General features: G+C 39.7%; 2 protein-coding genes and 4 non-coding genes across 6 annotated transcripts; all 6 read left to right on the top strand.

The window, feature by feature from the left end:
* Window positions 1-448: 448 nt before the first annotated feature.
* Cos (kinesin-like protein costa) lies at window positions 449-5,241 on the top strand. The gene is made up of 2 exons (XM_071700073.1): window positions 449-853; window positions 1,140-5,241. Exon 2 carries the CDS (start codon window positions 1,206-1,208, stop codon window positions 3,738-3,740), a length of 2,535 nt encoding a protein of 844 aa, XP_071556174.1. The 5' UTR covers window positions 449-853; window positions 1,140-1,205; the 3' UTR covers window positions 3,741-5,241.
* An 85-nt stretch (window positions 5,242-5,326) lies between these two features.
* On the top strand, window positions 5,327-14,341 carry LOC139769201 (odorant receptor 47b-like). The gene is made up of 6 exons (XM_071700086.1): window positions 5,327-7,778; window positions 10,828-11,117; window positions 11,859-12,460; window positions 12,533-12,637; window positions 13,054-13,212; window positions 14,052-14,341. The coding sequence occupies exons 2-6, from the start codon at window positions 10,928-10,930 to the stop codon at window positions 14,115-14,117; spliced, it is 1,122 nt and encodes a 373-aa protein (XP_071556187.1). The 5' UTR covers window positions 5,327-7,778; window positions 10,828-10,927; the 3' UTR covers window positions 14,118-14,341.
* On the top strand, window positions 8,189-8,261 carry Trnav-cac (transfer RNA valine (anticodon CAC)). Its single transcript has one exon. It is a non-coding gene; the product is annotated as a tRNA-Val (tRNA).
* Window positions 8,600-8,721, top strand: Trnal-caa (transfer RNA leucine (anticodon CAA)). The gene is made up of 2 exons: window positions 8,600-8,637; window positions 8,677-8,721. It is a non-coding gene; the product is annotated as a tRNA-Leu (tRNA).
* Window positions 9,013-9,132, top strand: Trnal-caa (transfer RNA leucine (anticodon CAA)). The gene is made up of 2 exons: window positions 9,013-9,050; window positions 9,088-9,132. It is a non-coding gene; the product is annotated as a tRNA-Leu (tRNA).
* Window positions 9,603-9,674, top strand: Trnae-cuc (transfer RNA glutamic acid (anticodon CUC)). Its single transcript has one exon. It is a non-coding gene; the product is annotated as a tRNA-Glu (tRNA).
* Window positions 14,342-19,769: the final 5,428 nt, after the last annotated feature.

Genomic DNA, 19,769 nt, shown 5'->3' with positions numbered 1-19,769 from the left:
TCTAAAAGCTGCGGTGAGACTCGCTTGATGCATTTCCTTCTTTCAGAATCCGCAGCCGCTAATGTCCATTTCTACCGATATGTAGATTAATTTAAATATTTTAAATCTCTAACTTGCTTTTTATTCTTTTCTAATTCCATTTCTACCAATGTAAATTAACTTTAATATCAGTTTAACTTATTTATTATCTAAACCGAGATTAAAATTAATCTGCATTGATAGAAATAATAAATTGAACAATATCAATCGATTTGAGCCATCGAATGTAAATCGTTTTCCTAGAAGATGTAAATACTTGTAAAAAATTACTTTCTGAAGCGTTAAATATTTCGAAACAGCTCAAAGTGTTCCACGAGCATATTTTCTTTAATTTCTGATAGAATTTCTTATAGAAAACTACATTTCCAGTCGCTGTGGAACATAACCAAAAACATGGTACTACACGTTACCCTACCCCTTGTAAATATTTGTGGACATGGCGATGTAGTTCAACGTACGCATTTCGTTCGCGTAAAGGCGCCAGCGGACGGATTCGTATATTTCGTTTACAGTGTAGAGGATTCAACTGCGGAGAAATGTAGCTGCAAAGAACGAATTTAACGTATACGCAGCTCCGTCTGTTCCTGGCTCTACTCTCAACGTTAGCTGACATCGATTCCTGTCGAGCCTGCCGAGAGAATACTCGCAGACTCTCATGACGAGGGAATCTCACGATCGCTGAACTGTGTCTCTTATTCACGAAATCGCGAAACGTAACCGAACGTAATATGCGTCGCGACCCTTTCGCGAGACAAGGAATTTCGAGGCATGGTTCTGAGACATGGGAAATCCCGATAGGTTAGGAACTTCACTCGTAAGTATTTAGGCACTGGCACTTTCGTGGAGATTCTAGGCCTGTTCTTTTCAGTTAAACTTGCACAGTTCATCTTTTCTCTTTTTCTCTCTAACATGAAAAGAAAAAGAGGAAAGATGAACCATGCAAAAAGTTTAGCTAAAAACAACAAGCCTCTCATTTTTACATTATTTAATATTTCGCTCGAGTATGAGTCATGAGATTAACAGGAGGATAGCTTTCATACGTCGCGACGGTTTTGCCTAATCAATGAGACAGATGACAGGATGGAAATGACATTTTGTAGGTGCAGACTGGCTCGTATTCGAGCGGACGAGCGCCTCGTTAGACGAAATTACATGAGGGGAGTAAAATGATGCATTATAGTCCATGGATTCAACATCAGCCTATACTGGATCATCGATGCTGCGTGCCGTACATTGATATGATGCCATCCTACCAAGTTCACGATCACGAGCGTCATCAGCTGACCGAGGAGGAAACCGAGCAGGCTGGCGAGGAGGCGCACGACCCAATGACACCTGCCACTTCCGGCGAACGTAGCTCCAGCGCGGATCTATTCAGATTGGAGTTTGCGGCGTCTCAGTGGTCTAAGCTCGTCTCTAATGCAGAAGGTCTGTTCACGAAGCTTATGACAAGTAATGTCTTACCACATACCGATCAGGATCAAATTGAGCAATGGCTGTGCATGAAGCAAGAGTACGAGGAATGTATAGCCAGCGACGAGACTACCAGTTTACAGGGATGCGCGGAGAACGCTAGAAGATCGTTAGAACGCATAGAGGAAGTAACCGAGACCGATGAGAAAACGGACGAATCTGGGAATCAAACGAAGCTCAATCCCAATTGCACCTCCAGTTCTGAGAGCGAGCTATCCGAAGTTGATGATGATGATGATGAAGAGGACGAGGAGGACGAGGAGGAGGACGACGATCAAAGCGATGTGAGTTCAGAAAATCCAGATTTTCTAGAGAAGCTGGACGAGTGCATGAGCAAGTTTAAAATAGAGACGGATGAAATTGTCGATTCTATAAAGGATGATTTCAGAGAAGCGAACGTTGAGATTATATCTCCGGTGACGAGATCCGTAAATAATAATTATGTACCGGTGTCTCGTCCTCCACCGACAAGAAATCCAAATTCCAGGAGAAACTCAATGCTGCCTGGTTCCGATATGTGTAATGAAGTATTAGCTTTTAATGACAGCCGGAAATCTTGCCAAAATCAAATCCTTGAAAATCGCATCCCGGAATATATCAATCCGTATATATTGGATAATCGCGAATCAGAAATAAACATTAATGATAATATTATTAACGACAATTTCGTTGCGATACAAAATGACAATTCACCCGATTTATTGCTCGAAGTTCTCAAGAACACGGAAATATCTGAACCTATCAAGGAGTTGAAAGCTCTAACGCTAAATAACGAGGCGAAACAAACGCAAGTGAAGAAAATTCAATCAAATTTGGATGGAGCGCATAAACGTATCGAAGAACTCCAGACAACAATTAAGATTAAGCAACGTTTTATTGCAGATATGATAAAAAATTCCGATACGCGCAGTAGCGCGAAGCAGAGGTTCCAACGTAAACGTAGTAAACTGGAGGAGGAATATTACAACACGAGAACACAATTAGCACAAGCAGCAAATGCATCTATGTACAAGGATGAGGAAAAGACACACAAGAAAGAAATTGAATTAATGAAAAATATAGCGATACATTATGAGAAACGAATGATGGATATAGATATGATAAAGCAAATAGCGGGCGACTCTGCAAAGAAAGTTTTGGAATTAGAAGCCTCGTTAAATACATCGAAGAAGCAAATGGACAAATTAAAGCGGCAATTGAAGAGAGAAGAAGAACGTAAGAAGCAACTGGAAGACGAGCTGGCTAAAGATCAGCAGAAGATTCGTGAACTTGAGGAGAAATATAATCTAACTGCGTCCAAGTTGAAGGAAATGCAATCGGAGAGCGAGGATGAGAAACACAATACGAAATCGAAGACCGATTGCTCGGACAAGATGAAGAATTTGCTGGACGTTAGTGCGAGGATATCTCATCTGGACCACGTTCTGAAAGAGAAATCTATGGATCTAGAGAGAACCGCGGACATGGACGAGAAAGAAGCATTACGGCACGAGATTAGAAATTTGAGGCGCACTCGGGACTGTCTGGTGGATGAGAAATGCGATTTAGATGAGAAGTTCCAAAAGGAGAGAACCTTGACGACGGTCGAGGAACGTAAACTGCTAGAATGCGGTGAGACCATCGAAGCTATCGATGCGATGATCGAGCACAAGAACGAGATGATTTGTGGACGGAAGGATTTCGATGAGAATCAATCCCAACGCGAGAAAGGCGAGAGAATGCTGACGGAACGCTTGAAGAAACTCTCTCACGGTGAAATAATAACGTTATTTATGAAATATTTCCGCAAGGTAATCGACTTGAAGGAGAGTTCGAAGAGTCTGGAGATTCAGATAACCGAGCTCGAGGCTCACATTGCGAATCAGGATTGGCGGCTGATGGAAGCTGAGAAACGAATGATCTTGATGCAGAGGCAGTACGAAGACAAGCTCCATCACGTGTTCAGGCACTTTGCGGAGGAGACGAGCAGCTCCGGTTACGAACGACTGGATAAAGATTCCGAGCTTGTGAGATTCAAAAAGGAGAACAGAGCGCTGAAGAAACGATTGGCGGACGTCGAAGCTCTTCTCAAGGGTACAACGCCACCACGTGCAGCTAGTCCGTGCAGAGTTTTGCAGCAAGGATTGAAACAAATCACGCCTAATACTCGATCGACGACCAAAGTAACGAGGCAGCGAAATAAACTGATAATTCAAAAGACGACTGATTGCGACAAAAGGAAAAAATGAGTTTGTTGATGAGTACCAGCTTTATTTTTTATTATATATTTACGGACGATTTGAATCTCTTTTATTGTACACTCGTTTTATATATCACGTCTCCGCACAGTATTTTGTCACAGGTATTCACGATAGACTGTATAAAATCAAATTTCTTTTTTTAACAAAGGATAATCTTTCCTAGGTCATATGTAGATCGTAATGTGATAATAGTTTCTCTGCGTGAAGCAATTACCTCTTCTGTATTTTTATAGGACATATATTGCTACATCTTAAAGATACAGTATATTTGTTTATCAGACAACTTAAAAGTAAGTTTGATGATAATTATACTCGTTAAGGAATGTATTCTTGGATACGAATTTAACTGCATGCAAGTTATCCATCTTGTATTTATTATAGTAGTTCCAAGCTCATATAATTTAATATCTAGATGTAATATCTCGCGCGCGAAAGCATATTTGCATGCTCAAGATGGTATTATTTCAGCAGTTGATGTAGCAAGTGTCACGTCGACGACGTAATAGGATACGGTATGATCGCTTCGTTCTGGTTTACAGCGACAGGAAAGCTTAGAGGCTTGTGAACGAATAGCTGACGCTCAATTGCTGTATATTAAACAGTGTATATTCCAATTAATTTCACAGGCAAGCGGCTTTTGGATGACGATGGATGACAGTCAGGAAATTACACCGTTGTACTTGGAATTGAGCTATCGAAAAAATGTATCGAAAATTATTAGTCTGATTAGGATATATTTGGATTCCTGCAACAATCGGACTGCTCAATCGTTGTATTTCTTGGATAACGTCGATAACAATACGCATAATATCTCGCTGCACCCCAGCGATTACACGTTTATTTAATACCTCGGCTATTTAATATCGGTCGTATTCGATAGGAATGTTTGATCTCCGTATTACTAATTCTCGCATTACCGAAATTATTGCTATGCACAAAGAAACCATGACGAATTTTTCTTATACTCTTATATTTGGAATTAATTTTTTGTATTTTATTACGGTGTTAAATATTAAACTGTTATATATTAAAGGACGATATTTAAACCATTACCTTGAGTTAAATAACATTTTTAACTACCATGTGTGTGTCGAAATTTATTATTTTAACACAAAACGGTATTATTTTAACTCCATTATTTTAACATTGGTTTAAAATAACATTGTTTTAGTTAAATTAACGACATTGAGTAGGAGCAGTGGCAACCTATATGGTTAAAAATGACTCATATTGAGTATAATTTGACACTACGAATGTTACAGTGTACGTTTCGAAATTGATATTATAATTTTCCGTCAGAAAATGTTTCGTCTGCATTTTTTGCTGAATCAGAGTTAACACTCGTCAGGCGTGAAACAATCTTGATTTTCAACATTATCCACCGTTCATTATGATTCTTGATCTCGGCTCGATAAGATCGTATCGATCCACTTCCGACATATAATTTATATTGTAATTTTGTAAATAAATTAAATATTATGTAACTCTCTTCCAGTCGAATAATTGATCATCTCCTGGACACATTGATGACCCATAAACAAGAGTTTCTCATGGAAAATTACCGTTCTTCCTTTGCATATAAATACACACGCTTCGAAAGTTGGCTTTCGTAGATTAGTATCTAAAAAACAACTTTCATAGATTTGGACTTACATGAGCGAGGATGAAATAGGATTTATATGTTTAGCTTTCTAAATCGGAATAAATCTTATCGCGCGACCTTTTCGTAAAACTATGTACGAAACGTGTCGAATGTCCTCTTACTCGGGAATGTTATACATTACAATGCGAGAGATGGTTGCTTCAACATCGATGAAAGTTAGAAATAATGATCTCTTATCAAACTTTTTGAAGGAACGTCAAATTTATTACTAAATTCGTGACCGAATTAATATTTAGTAGATTTCGAGCATGCGATATATCTGCCAGTGATATTGTAAAGCGTTTCACTATCAAAGTGTTATCGGAATCGATGCGGTGAGACCGGATAAATGGAAATGTAAATGGACCCCCGCATCATCAATCGCCAAGGTTGACGAGTCACACGATCGCGTTCCGATACGTGTGCAACTGCATGTATCGCATAACGTTATCGGCACCGAATCGTCGTCCTAAATTCTCGCCTGTTGAGCGCCGAGAAGCGTATTTCACGGCACGATACCCACGAATTGGTAACCACATCCCGAAGACTCGCGTAATCTCTCGGCGACGCGTCGAGTTTGGTATTTGACGATCGTGCACCGATCCGCGACCAGTCGCAGTACCTGGCACCGTTACGATGCCTGAATATTGTAACAAAGTGATCCAGATTTCGGGGGAACTCGAGACACTGCTGCAGCATCAGATATCTAGCGAGTTTCATCGCTTTCCGGTCGATCTCTTCGCACGAGGAGATACTAGCTTAGGGTTTAGGACGACCTGCATCTATTCCACGTTATTCGCGAAGAAGCCAAAAAATAGGCCGAATTCTTTCGTGTTCAATAAATATAAGAACCTTACCGTGATCCTGATATTACAGCAGGATCAATTAAATTGCCCATCGACTTTCTACGCTCATAACTTTTCTCGGGTTTTTTCTCCTGCGTCCTCACAAAGTCCTGGACCTGCGATAAATTTGCGACTTAACGATTTTACGCGATCGGCTACTGCACCAATTAAATTACATCGATGCGGACTCAAAGTGCGTTTCTTATTACCCTCTTAGTTTTCCCTGCTAATGTTGTGTCATGTAATAATTAGCATACATATATGTATGTATATCAAGTGTGGAGATACATTTTCAAGAAACATTTTCGGCAAATATTTGAAATTAAAAATAATCGAATGCATTAAATGATTTCTTCAAATTGTCGGAGGTCGTATTATACATACAACAGTTTAGAGTCTACAACTTTTAATGATTAAGAAAAAATATTTCGAATGCATTGAAGATATGCGATTTCTTTAGCAATTGTCGAATGTCGTACATCGTACTATGATTTAGAGATTTAGACAATTTTTAATATTTGACTATAAAATACATTGAATGCATTGTAAATATACGGCAATTTAGAATCTATGTCAACTCGATGTTTAAATTTATTAATCCTTGTCGCATTATGTTTATTATAATGTCTCTACTGCTCGAGATTGATCTTAAGTATACAAACAGGTCCTTTCTCCTCTTTGAAAAAACCGGCCGCGAGAAAGGTGCTTCGTGGAAGAGACGCATTAAATGAGTTTCAAGAAAGGTGGTCGAGAGCAACAGGAGCACACAATCATTACTCCTGGAATTAAATTTCGAGATAAGAGAGCAAAAATTAATGTTTGCGATCTTTACACACACAAATCGCCAACTCGCGACGAGATCTGCCAAGAATGTTCGTACGAGCTGTGAATTTTAATTAAATATTGTTCTCGTTCATTCAAGCGCCTGCGTTACTTACAAATCCCAGCATTTAACGCTTACGGGACGCTTTTCACGGGGCATAATGTACGTTAATTATTGTTATTTGTGTGATACTTATGTACAGTGCCTCTTTAGGCTGACTTATGCAAAGTTTATGAGTATACATATTTTAAAACATAAAAATTCTAATTAATTATTACAAATTTTTGTGTATAAGCATTTTTATTCGTGCTTGCCGCGGGTTAAAGTACTAGCGTATTAACTCCCGTCGATAAAAGATTGAGGGAAAAAACATAAAGAAACACGATCGGTAAACCGTCTGCACCGTCCGAGTGTTGTAATTCACGGTTAATTGCTGTCACAACGCTAACGCAATACCATTGTCCGAATAGGGTTGTAAATCCCTGTACCGTGACGGAAATTGGGAGAGGAATTCCGCAGATCCGCCGAAGCGACTGTGAACGGTCTTGATTTAATGTCATACATTTACAATTCAAAGACTACCGAAATCTCCAGCGTGCCGACCATCGTGATGGATCGCGTTGAATCCCACGGATTTATTTGCGGTTATAACGGTGCTGCATTTTTCAAAATTGCTATTATCATAATTCTAGCACCTCTTATCTGTGCTGTAAAAGGTACTGTGCTCGAATTCATTTATCTTATTTATCAATCTAACTACTCTAACCTATGAACTTATAAATTCTACCATGCACATTTATTTTTTATTATTTATTTCGTTATTCTTAACAGTCTAGACGAGATATTGATCATGATGTAAAGAGTTTAACATTAATTCTCGATAAATAATAACATACTTAATGACTGATATAATATATTTGTGTGATAAGGAAAATAAATAATAAAGTACTTAAATTATCCGAGAATTATAGACTTTTCTATATATAAAGTTCAGACGTGATATATTTATTGTAATATTTTAATAAAATTTCTTTAGTATAAAACAATACCATATCAATAAAGCTTTATATTATTAAAAAACTTGTAGATGCTAGATGTTTCATGTCGAAAGAGCTATCTCTCGTGAGTTTCCGTAGTGTAGTGGTTATCACGTGTGCTTCACACGCACAAGGTCCCCGGTTCGATCCCGGGCGGAAACATATCTTTTTTTTTCCGTTACAATTTAATTTCTTTTATCGAAAAATTCATAAATTTCTTAATTTAAATTTATTTTTATCATAAAATTATATTTATTAAATCGAATTTGCGTTTTATAAAAAATTTAAATAACATAATTTAGAATAATCACACATTTATATTTTTGATGATATCTGTAAAATATATAAAACATATATATATATATATATATATATAAAATAAGAAAATTATTAATTTGTAGCCTGAAAGAAAACATTAATAAATAATATAAATATATATATGTATATATATATATTATAAAAATGTGTAAGTACTCATGTTAGCGAAGACAAGCTCAATTGTCAGGATGGCCGAGCGGTCTAAGGCGCCAGACTCAAGGTTCACACCTTCTCGGTTCAAGACCGAGTTTCCCGGGCTTTCTGGTCCTCTCTGAGGGCGTGGGTTCGAATCCCACTTCTGACATATTCTTTTGCTCGCAAGAACGTCGTGAATGAACAACGTAATAAAAGATAATCAAATAAATTGTTCGCGAGTTTATTAAAAATTTTTCACTATACCGTCTTCCGTCTCATACGTATTGTGTGGGACGAAAGAACTTTCCATGAAATTTATGGCAAATATAATTTATTTTTGTATATATTTTGTCGGAAATGTTACGATATTTATTCGTGCGTATCTTGAATTAAATAAATTTAACGTGTGCACTTGAGTGTGCGGTCTGTATATGCATTATTAAGAGATTCCTCGTCAATTGTCAGGATGGCCGAGCGGTCTAAGGCGCCAGACTCAAGGTTCACACCTTCTCGGTTCGAGACCGAGTTCGGGGCTTTCTGGTCCTCTCTGAGGGCGTGGGTTCGAATCCCACTTCTGACAAACTTTTTTGCTCATTGTCATAAGTTTTGCAATTGTCGGTTTTATTTTTTATCTCTGTAATTAATAAATACAATGCTCGAAGCACCGAGTTTACCGCAAAGTAAGCATTATTCGAACGTCGACGGTTCGAATCTCAGTACGGACGATATTTTTTTTACTCTTTTAAAAATGATTTTTTTTTAATTATTTGTGTGCTGTTATGTGCAGTATAATAATAATAATAATTATTATTATTATTAATGTTACTTATTTTACTGGATATAAAATATAAAAATGATAATTTTCTATTCATGACTAAGTGTTTGTAAGAGGTCTTTTGTAGTTTTGCTGTGAGGTATTATTACAGTTAGCTGACGATACTATTTAAAAGATCTAAACATATTATAAAAATATCAACGATATATAAATTTATTCCACTTAATGTGCGATAGCCAACCATTTCTCCTGTATCTAAAAGATGACTCCCGTAATCCGGTATGGTCTAGTGGCTAGGATACCTGGCTCTCACCCAGGAGGCTCGGGTTCGATTCCCGGTACCGGAATTTATTTTTTTTTATTTTAGACAAATTTTTTTTAAATACACATTGTAACTCTGTAATCGTGCTCTAGTTGAAATTTGATTTTGCAACTGTATGATAGCAAATTATAATTAAAGCAAACATATCAGAAAATATATAAAACTAAATGTATAAAAGAAAATGACGAAATAAAATCAAATGTATAAAAGCAAATTATAATTTAAAAGATTAATACAACTATGACCGCTTAACTGTTTTAGTATAAAAATCTCTCAGCGATTCTTTTTTGCTGTCCACATCACTAATAAGTCACGGTGTTGTTATACAATCGCGAAATGACTGACAATACTGCAGTCTGATAATACAACTGCTCGAATCGTTTCACGGTAAAACACACATTGTTAAATTTGCAGTCGAGTCGGTTATTTCGTTAAGTGGAAAACGACAGACGATTTTAGTGGACGCTTGCGAATGTGCGGTTTGATAAATTGTTTTTGTATTAGCCTCTTATATCGCAGTGAAGTACAAGACGCTTAGGAACGAAACGAATCGCAGGATTGCAGCGGCATTGCAATTACCGCCATTTTCTTAAATTATTAGCGAGGTGGAAGACGTTGCCGCAACGAGCGAGTGTCTATAATTCGTGGAAAAAAACGACGACGGTACAATCTGCGCCCCGTTTATCATGGGCAATCTTCTCCAGCGCAGCGAGGGGGAGTATGGATTCAAACGACCCTCGACAACGAGTACTTTAATACATTGTATACGTCGCTCGAGGAAACGCACCCACGCGACATAGGTGACCTCCCATGCCCTGCGCGCAACGTGTCCGGTGTCCCTTACCGTCGTCGTCGTCGTCGTCGTCGTCGTCGTCGTCACGGAACGGAGTAGCAGGGATGACACGAGAACCGGGTGACAGCCATTTGGAACAGTTCCGAAAATTGAGCGCTCTGCATCTCACTTATTTAAAGTGAGAACTGCTGTAGATCTTATCGCGCGTGGGCGTGACTCGATCGTTTATCACGTTTATCTCAGAAGATCGTATTGTCTCGTTTACATCTTAATTGTGTGCTCGTATATGCGCGCCGTTTGCGCGATCCCCGAACCGAGTTCAAAATTCCCTTTCATCTAACTTATATTATATATTCCCTTATAACGATTTTTTTTTTTCACGTAGGTACGTTGGCTTATGGGCTCCCGACTCGAATTCGCCCGCGATCTTGAGGTACTCGTACCACGTGTACAACAAATCTATCCTGGCGATCATACTCATCTTCATGGTGACTCTGTTCGCTGACATTTGCTCGAGTTTCGACGACCTGTCGATCGTCACGGATGACGGATGCATCTTCGCCGGGATCGTCGTCGTGTTCTTCAAGGTGATGATCTTCCAAACTCGTCATGAGCAGATCGTACGATTGCTCCGCAAGACCATCGACAGCTGCGATAGACTCTGCAAGTTTCCCAGTGAGTGAAATTATCGACGTTTGTGTAATTCGGTATTTAGATGCGAGAATTATGGAGTAAAATCAGAATATCGTTCAGAATTTCGCGTAATTTTATTATTGGCGATATTTCCTTTATATTTATCTAACGACGTGTCTATGTTACAATCTGTAGCCGTTCTTAAGCGAATATTGAATTGTTACAATCCGCAGAAGAGTGAAATGTCATGTAAATGGCTTTAGTGCCAAGTCACATAAATATATCCTCTGTTAAGCAAACACGATGACAGGACGGCGCGTAATTTTACGTTTTAATGAGATCCGCACGTCGAAGGGGACCCTGCGAAAGGGCCATCGTGGCTCGTCGACTTCTCCGTTAATTCAGGACCACTCGAGGAATTTTTCCCGCCGGCCTCTGCCAGTCCTTCTCGCGACGTATCCCCTTGACACGCGATTAAGGATCTACGCGACTCATTCACGCAGAATTACTCGGCAGTTTGCATAATCACGCCTGATACACGCATCCCCGCGACACGTGACGTTTCTTTGAAATCGCATATCAAGTTTCACTAATTCTAATATCACGTTGCGAGGGCCGTAAGGCGTAAAGTATACCCCAGCGATATTGACTGTGAAAACGATTGTACTTTTCCCTCGAATCTCTGTCTCCCAGTCTGAAGCTTTTCACGCGTCTGCTCGTAACTGTCAGACGCGATTACAGTCGACCGATACTCCGAGTTCTAATTATCCATTTTAATTTCAGTTGGCGGCGAAGACGAAGTCCTGGACAAATATCTGCTGCTCTGCCGCGTGACCTTCTACGGGTTCAGCATCCTGGCCTTCTTCCTCGTGATCGCCCTACTGTTTCTAGTGCCCGTGGAGAACGGAGAGCTGCCGGTCAGGGCGCGGTACCCCTTCGACACGACCGTGTACCCGTGGCACGGGATCGGCTTTTTCGTCGAGGCCTGCACCGTCACTATCGGCGTGACCGCCATCATCGGGATAGACAGCTTGATCACCAATCTGTGCGTTTTGTTTCTCGTGCAGCTGGAGATCTTGAACGCGCATTTTAAGAGCTGCGGCAGCGACGAGACGTTAGACGGTGTCGATAAGCGAGATAATTCAGGTGCCACCGTTGGAAACGCTTGTTGCGGAGTATCTTCCGCGGCCAACTGCGAAAAGGATAATTACGATCTGGACGCGATTCGCCACGGCTTCACCGAGCGGTTCGGACGATCCATCCGCAATCATCAACGTCTGCTCTTCGTAGTAGACGACTTCAACAAGATCTTCAGCGTCGCCATGTTCGTTCAGATGCTCTCGAGCACCACGATGATTTGCCTAACCGGCTTCCAAGCCGCCTTGGTGAGTCGTGATAAGTCAAAGTGCTAAGTCGCGGTCAGATCGTGATCAGAGCCTCGCTTTTGTTTCGAGCAGGTCATAGGCCAGAGCTCCAACACTTATAAGTTTGCGATATACCTGATGGCGGCTATTTCGCAGCTCTTCTATTTCTGTTGGATAGGAAACGAAGTGATATACCAGGTGCTGTTATGCCTACAATACTTTTTTACTCTAATATTCTTTTATTAGTAATTTTTTATCATTTAGTAATTCGCAATCCCGAAATTATATATATCGGTGCGTTGCAATATTGAAGATAAAAAGTAATACGAAATCTATTTTTACTTTTACTATCGACCTATAAATACGTTAATATAACAAATCAATCAATAAAGTCACGATCAACGAAAAGTTAGAAAGTCGATAAAATTAAGTTAGGTGTACATCTTAATAAACTTACAATTTCTGCGGAATTACAACCGATAATTAACACGATATTAATTTTGATTTGTAATATGTATAATTAAGGTCTATAATTATGTTTCCACATATGCATATATGAATAATATGTATAATTATAATAACTTTCACGTCACGCTGAATTTACAATTTTCCAGAGCGCTTCGTTGACGCAAAGCCAATGGCTCTCGAAATGGGATGACGTGCTTTCTGCCAAGACTGGACGTCTGCTAATGCTGTCTATGATATTTTCAAAAAAAGCGGTAAACCTGAAAGCAGGTGTGTTTTACGTCTTATCCATGGAGACGTACACCGCGGTGAGTACATTATCAAAAATGCAACGACGACCTTTCGTTTCTCAGACCGGTTGAGTGTCGCGTGATACTTCTGGTACGCGCAGTGAAAAAATGTCGAGTGAGATCGCAGCAATTATACGAAATTAAAGTCATCAGACAGGCGCTCGACGAGAAAGATTGAATTTATAGAGACCGAAGCGTATTTCTCGTGCGATCTCGCGAACTTTCCAGCGAGATCGAACGAACTCGGCGAGACATTTTGGCAAAAAAATATGATTCACACAAGTTAGAGAAACTGTATTTCACCGAAACTTAATAATCTTAAATATTGTTATTTCGCTGTTGCCCCGTACGCATGCCGATTCCGCTTCTCTTCACCCGCGGCGAACTGACGTAATAATCGTAAGCACATCGAGACGAAAGAATGGAACGCCGGATGTGAATGGTACTCCATAAGAGTCCAGAAAGAACACGAAGAGCAAAACGCATCTCTAGCACGTGCAGAGAAGCGAATCGTGTTCTCCGCCCATCCTTCGTGAATAACCGCGTATCAAATCGATGGTCGCGCAATTGTCTGATGCAACAGAATGCCTAGAGACACTGTCCAAGTACGAGATCTTAATGGTCAAGCACTGGTTCGTGTATCCGAAGATTTTGTCGTGTATACAGATTTACCAAAGATTTATCGAAGTAAATAACTTGAATTTGGAGTTGAATTTTTTGACTTATTGCTGCACGTATTGTTCGATTAAATTTTCCACGCTTTTTTCGGCGTACCCGAGTTACGTCGTCTATCACTCGCGATTGCATCACGGAAGATCGATCGATGGTTTATTGATGTCATTGTGGATTTTTCGTAGATCCTGAAAGGCTCGTACTCCTTCTTCGCTCTGTTGAACACCATGCACTCAGAAGACGAACAGTGAATCCGACAACCCTTCGGCTTTAGTTACCGTAGAAGGTCTGTGGTCGAGTTATTTCGTTGCGAAGCGTATTGGAGCGATGCGATTGAAAAGCAGCTGTAACACGTGCGTCATCGATCCAGAACGAAACGCATGCCATTATTGCTATGAGGACTGAGGTTTACATAAAGTGTATCGAGTGAGTTGTTGAACTTTGCCGAATAAAATTGTTGAAATATAAAAGAGAACGGATATTTCGTAAGAATTAGAAACGCGGAATTATTTTACAATTTTATATTAAAACTTAATTAGAATTGTATTACAGTAAACTACTTAGAACCAGGGTTTCCATCGAAACTGATGGAAATAATTAAGCAGAAATCGATAACAGCAGTTTGATAGTTGGTCACGATCAGCTTATCGAAATAATATCGTCGAGGTGGAATATGGTAATTCCCAAATTTATAAAGCGATAATACGATAAGTTACGAAAAAGCGGCGCAGAATTCTTTGTAATTTACTGTCACTTGGGCAGAGCAAATTGGCGAATGTCGGTTATCGCGGAAATCGCGGAATATCTTGATTCGCCGGCTGGTGAGTAGCTCAGTACTAGAATCACCGTAAGAACGTGTCCATGGAACAGGTTGGCAACGACTTTTACGATTATGGGTCCGCCGAAAACAGGATTCCTATTCCCGGACCGATGCAAACAGGCTGCAACGGCAACGACCTGGCGAACCAATTGCAATCGTGACCGCCGCTGGCTGCCATATCGGCGTGAAATATCAGATTGATCGCGATCAAGAGATCGTACGGTATAATTCGGGGTGCAAATCGATCGCCAGGTGCACGTCACACGCATAAATAGATAGGAAGGAAGCGACCGCGGGAATTTTTTTCTACGATCCGATTATCTCGCGGATTATCGGCAAATTACAAATATTATTGAGATGTTTTTTAAAAGATACACGTTTGTTACTTATCTTTTATCTTTGTTCTCTGTAAGAAACTATTTGAACGAGCAGAACTAGAACTAGTGACTGTTCCTTGGTTTAGAGAAGTGTTTAATGAAAGAAACGAATCGCGTATAAATGCACAACGGCACATCTTGTCGATCTAATTCAAGCGTCCCCTTCTTTTTTCTTGGACACTTGATAACGATAGATTGCGACGAGCTCAAAGTCTCTAAAGTTTTCGGACACGCAGATTTCGCATAATTTACGCACTCCGTGTTTATCGGTTCGCGGGGACAAAAATCGGAAGTGATATTGGCCTTCCTATCGTGATCCCGTTAGCCAATTTATCTCGCTGCGTTTTCCCAAAGTAGACCTTATAGGTATTTTCAATCGACCATCAATCGAGTGCCTCGCAAGTGCGCGTCGTAAAGTATTAATAAGCGGCGATAGAGGATAATTCGCCGGACTAAAAGATTCCGACATAATCGCATGTACGAGGTCGTTGATGTACGCTCGCCGTGATATTAGATTCTTAATTAACTTCATTAGACCCGCTCGTACTCGGCGCACGCGCGTAATTAATCGTCGATCGCCCTTAATTAAGTATTCGTGGTAACCGATCGCAACGTCGCGTTCCTACGTCTCATCGATAAATACCGGTGTTGATAACTCAAGGAAATCGTGCGGAGGTTTCCGAAGATACGACCGCCTTATTCTTGTAAATAAGGTGCACGCGGACGGTATCGGGCGAGTAGATCGGCACGACGGTCGCGCGAAGCGCGAGGTTGGCGAAATTCCGAAAATCCAGTTTTCATCTCTACGATCTTAACTTACAAGGTTCAAGGTTGTAATTTAACTTCTCAGAGTACCGGATATTTGTTTAAAAATATATATCTATTGATATTTAAATAGATAAAGATTGCAATTGTAAATTAATTGTAAATTACTTCTACACAACTGCATGATGATTAAGATATAAGATTCAAAAGTTTCTTCTCAATATCGTCGAATGGACTAGAATCTCAAGACAGACATTCGATTGCTTTGCTTCACTGGAACCGAACGTGAGGCTAAGTATTCCCATTGGATGTAATTTTCCGACACATTAGCGAATTGCTGCCACACGCTCGTTTGCGGTATTCTTTGCTTTTGATTCCGTCTCGATCTCGCGAATTCATCTCCGAGCTATCGTTATTTAAATTATTGATTCGGTAGCGGTATTGCTAAAAATCAAGGTACAGAAAACCAACCCTCCTTTACCACGCTCGTCAATATCGCCTCGCAGCCGCAAATTAAATGCGATAGCCAGCGGCGATTCCGATGTAGGCAATTAGCGAGCCTGATTATCATCTGCTTCCGATCGGGCGGGGTTCTCGCGAAAGCTCTCGTAGCTCGAAGGTGGCCCGCGGGTAATCCACGGGGTACGCGGAGCGATTATTATGAATGCAACGGAAAGAGAGAGACCCATGGTGGAGAGACCCGGAGGAAAACTGGCCGCGACGCATTTTTCTCGACGCGCTTGAAAAGCCGCGATGCACAACACGTTCTCGGGATCAGGAGTCAATCAGCGTGCGGGTTTGCTAGCATCTTCCGTTTCGCGGACATTTGTTACGACATCTTTTTCGTGTGGTGCATCGCGTGATTATAGCTCGTATGTACAAGCGGAATTCATCGCCCGGCGAGCGGCCATCCTCTTGTATCGCATGATGCGTAATTGAAATTTTTTTTCAACCCTTCGGTTGAACGACGCGTTCGGAACCGGTATACACGATATATTATCGTTGCTTATATAAACGACTAAATTAATAACACATTTCTCTCAATTAATCAAGAGATGCAGTAGCACGTAATAAATATATATTTTGTATAATATAAAAATGTATATTTGGCATGAATTGCTACTGTCTTTTGATATGCGTGACGTTACTCGCTATGTTTTGATTATAAATTATAAATAATGTTTAAAGAGCTTATAATTTGGTAAATTTATAATGTTAGGGATAACTGGCAAGCAATCAATTCACGGTTTTCCTACTTCAATAAGAAAATATACAGATGTAAACCTAAATATGCGCAATTTGTAAAAGTTCTGGGTGTTTCATAAAGACTTCTAGGCTTCTTGTTGTTTCCAAAAAAATTCGGGATTAATATTCAAAGCGATAAAAGCAAAAATAAGAAATTTTAGAATACTTTTTAGTTTATAAAAAAATTGTAATTTGTAAAAACTTGACATTAAGTTGGGAACATAAAAAGTGAATACACGAATCGCAGAATCGAATGAAATAACCGAAAGGCATAATATATTTTAAGGCGTACGATAATTGTCTACTGTATGTACAATATCGAATTTTAATTGCGTATTTTTGGTTGACGAACTGTACGTTCGTATTATTCATCCACTTGACTCGCATGGTAGACCAAAATCGCGATACTGGATCAAAATTACCAGCATCTCCGAATATTTTGTCCTCATTAACGGTGGATACGAAACGGATTAGCTCTGGGGCGAGTGACGTCGCGGCTCGTTTAATTGGTAAGCAAAATCTATATTAATCCTGTATTTATTTCTTATAATAACATCCAACTATCGTGTAATATAGATTCAGCGTTTGCAAATTGACGATCTGTTAGAACATGTATTTCATATAAGATTCATTCAGCCAAAGGTATATTGCGTGAACGATCGACAAAGCGACGATCATTTTAAGATATTAAAAGTATATCTATCTATCTAGAATATTAACATGTCTATTCTGGCATTAGAATGCAAAATAATAATTGTCATAAAAGACAAGTATATATTAGTTGCTCAAAATGCGCGCGTAGCGGGTAGTGACGTCGCGTCACCCTTAGCGCGTGAAGTTGGCCGCGCGGGTGACGAAGCGCCTCCGCCATCTTGATTCTCATTTTCAGAACGCGACGGGCACGGGACGGATCGGCTCCGGGACGCGAGTGACGTCGCATCTCGATTAATTGGTAATCAACCCTTATATTTGCATTTATCATTGACTACAATATTTAATATAGACTTCGTATATTGATGATCTATTGAAACGCGTATTAAAACGCGATACTTGTTCGGCCGATCCGAAGCGCGTCGCGCAAGTCATCGTCGAGAAAGCGACGAGCATATTTTCGGATGTTGCAAATACCGCGGATATCTATTTAGAATATCAATACGCATATTCGAATGCGAAACAATAATCGTCATAAAAGCCGAGCGTATAGTGTTTGTAAGGGCCAAAGCCAAAGATTGTCGTAACCGTTTACGACTCTATCGTAAATGTCGTGAGTTGGTGTCGAAAGTCAACGCACAAGGATTGACGTTAGCATATCGTATCCGTCGCACGATGCGATGCGATGGATACCACATACGCTAACATCAAAATCCTTGTGCGTAGGCCTTTACTCGAAATACGGAAAATGCATAAACACGAAGTTAAGAGCGGGACGCGTAGCGAGTAGCGACGCCGCGTCACCCTTGGCGCGTGAAGTTGACCGCGCGGGAAACGAAGCGTCTCCGCCATCTTAATTCTCATTTCATTTTCAGAACGCGACGGACACGGGACGGATCGGCTCCGCCGAGACGAATGACGTCGCATCTCGATTAATTGGTAGGCGTAACATATATTAACCTTGCATCTATTATTCATTGCAATGTCTATCTCGTGATGTAGATTCGTACATTGATAAGTCGAACGCGCATTTCGTAACACTTGTTCGGCCGAAGATCTGTCGCGTGAATCAATCTAGCGACGCCGCGTCGCTCTTGGCGTGCGAAGTTAATCGAGCAAGAAACCGCCATATCTTAGGTGCGTTTCATTGCATTTTTATTTGTGAAGTATCGTGGATATCGAATGTGCCACAATTTCGTTCACTCCTGTTTCTCTGCTGTCGTAACATGATTAAGTATGCGTCGCGTGTAATTAATATCGTACAGAGTATGACAAAGCCGCGCGATCCTTGTATTATAGTAATTAATTGTAATCGCGTTTAATTGTATTTTTTAAATTAAATTTATACATGTTGATATCGGAAAAAGCACTTTCATTAAGACATTTTTCTTTTATTAAATATTTTTGTTGGTATTACAAATAAAATGATACTTGCGTGCGAAAATTATCTTTCCATATTTATTTTAGTTATTTTTAATTGGATATATTTTTGTGTTACAGATCAGTGTTGTATAACTTCGCTTTTGCGCAATATACCTATAATACGAGAGAGTGCATCTTAAAAAAGAATTCTGACAACCTAGGACAAAGTGGAGAAAGAAACTTGTCAAGAGAGAAGGAGGTTTAGGAGAGACATCGGGCATCGGTGGAGCAACTTTGCGGTAAGTACTATCGCTTACTTGCGTATGATTAGTCCGTTTTTTTCTGTTTATTTGGATAGTTTTATTTCGACGATTAAAAATAACAATTAGAGAAAAATAATTAATCTAAAACGTTATAAAAGTTTATCCCTGTAAGGATCTTTTTTGAAAAATGCATAATTATTTTAACTGCAGATATTTAACTGAAAAGCGATTTAAAAAAATCTATGTGTGTTAGAATGATCTTTAGACTCATTGATTTAAAACGTTACTTTAATTGGTATCTTATGTTTGTATGTTACAGAATCGACGTAGCTACGTGGCTGATAACTCCACTGTTGCGCATCGATCGGTGAGTGACAAAAAGCTTTATTAATGAGGTAACGAATTTGTTTAATCAATTAG

Source organism: Temnothorax nylanderi, unplaced genomic scaffold, assembly GCF_030848795.1.
Source record: "Temnothorax nylanderi isolate EJ_2023f unplaced genomic scaffold, tnyl_v1.0 TNYL_tig0020_pilon, whole genome shotgun sequence".
Classification (NCBI taxonomy): domain Eukaryota; kingdom Metazoa; phylum Arthropoda; class Insecta; order Hymenoptera; family Formicidae; genus Temnothorax; species Temnothorax nylanderi.
Note: the sequence above shows the minus strand (reverse complement) of the source record. Positions and strands in the feature narration are given on the sequence as shown.